Source organism: Grammomys surdaster, unplaced genomic scaffold (genome assembly GCF_004785775.1).
Source record: "Grammomys surdaster isolate TR1022 unplaced genomic scaffold, NIH_TR_1.0 372, whole genome shotgun sequence".
In the NCBI taxonomy this organism is placed as follows: domain Eukaryota; kingdom Metazoa; phylum Chordata; class Mammalia; order Rodentia; family Muridae; genus Grammomys; species Grammomys surdaster.
The window spans coordinates 8,777,761-8,783,760 of NW_021604791.1; the positions used below are offsets into that span (position 1 = coordinate 8,777,761).

The following is a 6,000-nucleotide window of genomic DNA, read 5'->3' on the forward strand; positions in this document are numbered from 1 at the left end:
GGACTCAGGAGGCTGTCACCTCATGGGCCTTCTTGTTTAGATCAGAGGAGCCTGGTCTTTGTGTTCCCACTCAGAAAAAAAAGTGACCCAGGATCTATCATCCATGGCTGTGAGCCCAGCATAGGACCTAACCAGCTAGATTCCTTGGGCTGCATCTGCTGCCCTTGGTGTTGACATCAACTGGATCTGTAGCCTGCACACCCCCACTAAGTTTATGAAACCTGACACTAAGATGTAAGCATCTTTGGAGATGCACTCCGTCCTCACTCCTTCCCCTCCCCTCAGCCAGAGAAGCACCCATTAAGTTTACATAGCATCTGAGGACCATGCGGTCTGGAGTATGGCAGGGACTGGCAAGTCATGGTGATGAAGGAGAGTCTTCAGTATATTCGCCATTGCTGGTCTCTTCGGCTTTACAGGGGTCTGAGGCTGCACAAAGCGTGTGTGTGCATGTGTGTGTGTGTGTGTGTGTGTGTGTGTCTTTTGGATCTCCCCTAAAACTATATGAACCTATGTGTGTTTCTCTAGAAAATTCTGTGCTTACAGATGATTCTAAAGGATATATGCAAACCTATCACCAAATCCCAGCGAAGCAGTGGCCTGCAGACGTTGAGCGGCACTTCCTGGGCTCTGAGGAGGGGAGCTTACATAATCCTGGTGACACTGCTGCAAGCCCACTGTTCTCTTTTTTCTGGGACTGTTGAGGTGGGAGAGAGGCTCCAAGGAAGGCAATTTCCTGGAGGGAATCCAGCAGCCAGCCATGGCCTGCAGCTCTTGCCTTGAAGCCATCATTGCCACCACCTACTTTGTGTGATGCAGCATGTGTCGCTTGAACCCACGTGCTCGGGTGCGAGGACATGCCATATTCATCACTGCCCTCAAACCTCCTCTGCATAGATTTCCAGGGAAATGAGAAGCACAGATTTCAGTACATTTTTTTTTTTAACCTTCCAAAAATACGGCCTCCTTGGCATTAGCCGTGCGTTTCTTGATAGCTCTTTTCCAGAGGAAGTGTTTTAAAGGCACTGCTCTTGAAGAAGAAGGAACTCTTCAACGAGGTTGTTACAAAGTTATTTTCAAAAAGAAAATCAAAATTTTAAAGTGTTTCTTTTCTACTCCCTCCTTGACAGTGCCCCTGCCCTGTTCAGCCCTGAGGTGGAACGTGGCCTCTGATTTGCACCAATGATCTACTTGACTTTGGAGTTGATTCCTTCGCTGATTTCATTACACCTGGGATAACTGTGGGGGCAGGCAAGAGGACAGGGAGGCGTCCTCCCTGCACCTGTCCAGTGTGGCATGGCCCAGTGAATCCCAGTCATGCCACACTCTGATGCTGGCCTACAGAATTCCTTCCTGGAACACCTCCCTGATTTCCCATAGGCAGCTGGTTAGCAGGAGATGCTAGTGCCTGCTTGGGCAGCCCCTCACCTGGCCCTTACAAAGCATATCATGTACCCAGGCAAGTCCTGAAACAAGCTCTCTTGGTGTTCTGGAGGGAAATTAGCCTCACCTGAAATCCAGGCTGTGGGAAAAGTTGCCCAGAGTCACCCAGATGGACCCAAAGGCCCATGGACAATGGGAGCGAACATGAGCCTCACTTAGGACCCAGGTCATAGAGGAGGGACCCTGTGTCCTGTCCGCTTTTCTCCACACCGCTCATGCCTTGCCTCCCTCTGAGACCTTTCTTAACCCCCGGTAACTGACTTCCCTGTCTGTCCTGTGCTTGCCCCTCCTGTCATAGGTGATGGTGCTGTCCACAAGACTCCTGAAGCCACTTAACATTCCTGAGCTGCTCTTTGCAACTGACCGGCTACACCCAGACCTTGGCTTCTGACACTAAGAGAAGATAAGACCTGTTTGAGCTAGAAATACCAATACCCATCGGTCACCACTCCAGATATGCCTCCAAAGCCAGTGTCCCCATTACTAATTATAGGTATGACTTCATTCTACCAGAGAGGTCTTCATAGCCCCGTAGAAGGCAGTTTGTTTGGACTGCTCCAGTTCTTCAAAAGCAAAATAAAGACTTGTGTTCTCGTTCTTCTTCTAAAGGTGTCAAGCTGTGGTTAGCTGACTTCACCAGCCGTCACTTTAATTTACCCTTAGCAGCTATTGTACTCTTCCCAAAGATCCTTGAAAGTTCTAGCTCTAGGTAAAAGTCTATTGGCAAGTGGTGGCAGATGTGAGCATTGTGGTGACATTAGCCAAGGAAACGTTCAGAGTCCTTAGAATCCCCAGCTTGAAGAAGGCTACATTTTCCTTGTGGTTATGGGAGTGGGGTAGGGATGTCACAAACAGAGCCTGAGACTTTGTTTTTCTTTGACTCCAAAACATTTCTGAAAGACAAGGAGGGGGTGGGGTGGCCTGAGTAGCACTGGGCTGGTGGCCTCCATGAGTGGTAAATCACCCCACGAGTGACAAAGGGCTGCTTTGTTCCAGCTGGTTCAAGGATCGGGGCAGTCTGCTACTTGGAACAGCAGTGGGAGGGACAAAGTGGGGTGACTGGAGAGCTGGCCTTACTTACTACCGGTGGTTTCATCCTGTACAGAGGAAGCCCGTGTAGAAGAGCTCTCCTCCTGGGGACTCTAGGTTGTAACCACAAACCCCAAGATGGCCTTTGTGATTTCAAATTCCTACTGAAATAGAAAGCTTTCTTCTGGGAGTCTATATTTTCTTTTGGTCAGAGCAGAAAAACCCAGACGCACCTAGTGAAATTATAAGAGAACTCTAGGGAGAAAGAAAGAAAGAACTGCTTAGACGGCCAGTGCATGGCCGGTGGCCGTTCCCGGCATGAGTAATGGATGTCTGAAACAGGACAAAGCCGGAAAAACAGATTCTAGCATGGATTTAGCAGGAAGATGGAATAAAATATAAACCAAGGCATAGCTATACATTTTACTTCCCTATTAAATGCTGTCATTTTGGGGAAGAAGGAAAAAAATAAGCTGAACTTGGAATCATTTTGAGATGCTGAAGCTGATTTTTATGAGGCCAGATGTTTGTGTTCATGCCCAAGTCGCTCTCGGCCTTCACCAATGCTCTGATGGTGCTGAACTGTACGGCAGCTCTGTTTTAAATCCCACGAATCTAACAGCCTTTCATTTGAATAAGGGGAAAAATGGAATTAGCCAGAAACAAATTCTATGTAAGCAGAGATAAGTACTTCCTAAAATAAAGAAGTTTAAAGTAACCTGCCATGTGATGCGAAACTGTATTCATTCAACCATCCATTCTCAGACGTTGAGTGAGAACCTGTGGAGAACATTCCAGAGACCCTGAGACGTTTGAGCCAAGCTTGTTGCAAGCCAGCTACTACCCTGGCTCCATGGCACCTGCAGGGTGACCAGCCTATGCTTTGCTCGTGCCTGGGTCCCCTGTGGATTTTTTCTCATGGTTAAGTGTCACATCATATGTTTACATGCAAAAGAAATCTGAAAACATAAAACCAAACTACTAACTAGTGGTTGCCTCTGGAAGACACATCAAGTGGAAAGTTAGGAAGGGGGATTAGCAACCCCCCATCACTTCTGTACTTTCAGCTTTTTACACCAAATATGTATTTGTGTATAGATTTTGTGAGTTTAATAGTTTATCTTGGCAAGTTGTTTCTTACCTAGTAAAAGAATATTCAGAAGTGTCTACTATTACCACAATAGGATAAAGTGACTGGTTATGCTAGCATTCTAGAATGTTCTAACACTGCAGTAAGTATGGCCATAGCTAGTGTCTGAGTAGTTGAGAGAAGTGTGAGAAGTTGAGTTTATAATCACTCTTTTTCATGTCTGTGGCTGCTGGTCTTTCAAGACCTGGGCCAACTGGACAGTCAAATGATAGAACACTTGGGAGACAGGTGAGCTGGAGGAAGTTGATGATAACAGAGATAACTGGTTTGAAGACCTGAGAAACAAGAGAGAACCCCAGTCCTTGACATTAAACAGCAGGAATGTAATACAAACTCAGTTTTGGTCCCACCAGTGGCCATTAACAAGTAAGAGAACAAGTACCACTCAGGCAGTGAAGCACTGGCCTATGGCAAGCTTGGGCACTCTCCAGGTTTGTGCTCATTTTCTAGATGAGGGAAGGATTAAGGGGGATGCTAAAAAGGCCCCTGCCCATGTGAAAGAGCCATGGGTCAGGGCTCTAGGGTTCTCCCCGACTTTATGTCCCAGTTACACCTCTCAGAGCACTGTAGTTATCCAAGCATGCACCAACATTTATAAAATAGATGATACTGGTGCCTCCTTCCCAGAGGATGCTAGGAAGTTAACTCTAATAGGATGGCTGGTACATGGATGGCTCCGGGAAGTGTGGATATTACTGCTGAGGGCACCAGTCAGTTACCTCACAGGGTGACAAAGCATCTGCAGGACAATGGGAGTAAGTGAAGAGTGATGTCAGAAGAATGTCTGCAAAGAAATAAAATGGAGAGGAAATAAATAAAGTCTTCCTTCAGCTAAGGCCATCTAACCAGAAGGTCAGTCAGGAACACGTTCCCCAAATCTGGTAGTTCATTTGTTCAAGTCTTGGTTGAACAGGAAATTAGATGCCAGTAGGCCATGCTACACTGGGTAATAGTACGAATTAAAAGAGTGATGACACATCTAATACTTAGAATACGGCTCAGGATATGCTGCTCAAGGAATGCCCCTTAAAGCATGCCAGCTTTCTGTCACTGAGACAGAATATCTGAGAATACCAGCTCCCAGGAGGAAAACTGATTTTATCTCACAGTCTTGGAGGTGTCAGTTCACAGACACTTGGCTCTGATGTTTCTCTGCCCGTGCTGAGGTGGAACAACATACATGATAAAGAATATGTGGAAGGGAATATTGACTCATGACAGCCAGGAACTTGTGGAGGAGCTAGGAGCAGGGAGAAAATACATACTCTCGGGATATGGCCCAGTGACCTACTTCCTCTGAAAAGTTCAGTCTTCCAAAGTTCTCACTAAATCTCAGTGTTGCAGTAAGGAGGGACTCTCTCAGTTAGTCCATTGATGAAATCAGACCACTCATAGTCCAGTTACCTCCTCCGCAGGACCTCTCCTCTAAGTGTTACTGCATTGAGGCCCAAGTTCTCGACCCATGAGCCTTTGGAAGATGTTTCCTATCTAAGGCTAACAATATCTAAGCATCATCACTACTCGTGTTGAATGCCTTTGCAGACCGTCATCCAGAAAACAGTTATGTGTTCTGGAGCTGACGTCTACGTTTACCATCCCACGGTATCTAGGTGTAAGAGTTTTAAAGGGACCTCCCCTGGACCCCTTATGGAAGCCGCTTGAAAGTGACACCAAAGGCCCAGCTAAGGAGCTGAGTGCTAGTGCCTCTCAGACCTGAGTATATTTACCACCTAAACCCTGCTGGCCAAAGCCAAAGCAATCATACACAGGTCAATCTGCAGCCAAGGGCCCTGCAGCTACCTTTTATATACACAGTTGAGAGCTGGGTAAACGCTTTGTGGCAACTGAGGTCTGCTCCTTTTGGAGTCCCGTCCCTGTAAACAAAGAGTGCAATCAGTGTTTGGAAGTGTTCCACACAGAGGGTCAGGCCCTGTGCAGATAGCTGTTTGTGCCAAGGTCCCTACAGTTACAGTGGTATTTCCCTAACAAAGAATTCCAGACCCTGTCCCCCAGACCACTAGTGTTTCTTCTTACCCTGGTTACCAGAAATGGAATCTCAACAACAAATAACCCAATATTACAAATGCTGTCTGTTGGCTTGCCCAAGAAACATCAAAAAGCTCCAGCACTGCTCTTAAAGGAACTTCTGAAAACCAGATGGTAGAGGGGGTGCAGGCCGTGTCAGAAGAGCAGGAGTGTGGCCTTCTAACTAACAACACTAGTCTCTTCTCTTCTCCAGTTTGGGAACTAAATGAGGGCAATTAAGAACTCACAGAAACTGTCTTTTTTGGGGGGCTTCCAGAGGAGTGTCCAGACAGCTTTCTGGGGTCTTTAATGTAAGCAGGCAAGTGCCTCCCTTCTGGGCTGTTACCCTACCC

At 46.8% G+C, this 6,000-nt stretch overlaps 1 protein-coding gene across 1 annotated transcript in view; it reads left to right on the plus strand.

Annotated features, from left to right (window-relative positions):
- The window catches only part of Scfd2 (sec1 family domain containing 2), a 294,533-nt gene extending 291,343 nt beyond the window's left edge, over positions 1-3,190 (plus strand). Inside the window, exon 9 of the mRNA XM_028780824.1 lies at positions 1,742-3,190. Within this exon, the coding sequence (XP_028636657.1) occupies positions 1,742-1,834 (93 nt within the window). The 3' untranslated portion in view covers positions 1,835-3,190. The remainder of the gene's footprint in view (positions 1-1,741) is intronic.
- The last annotated feature ends 2,810 nt before the right edge of the window (positions 3,191-6,000 follow it).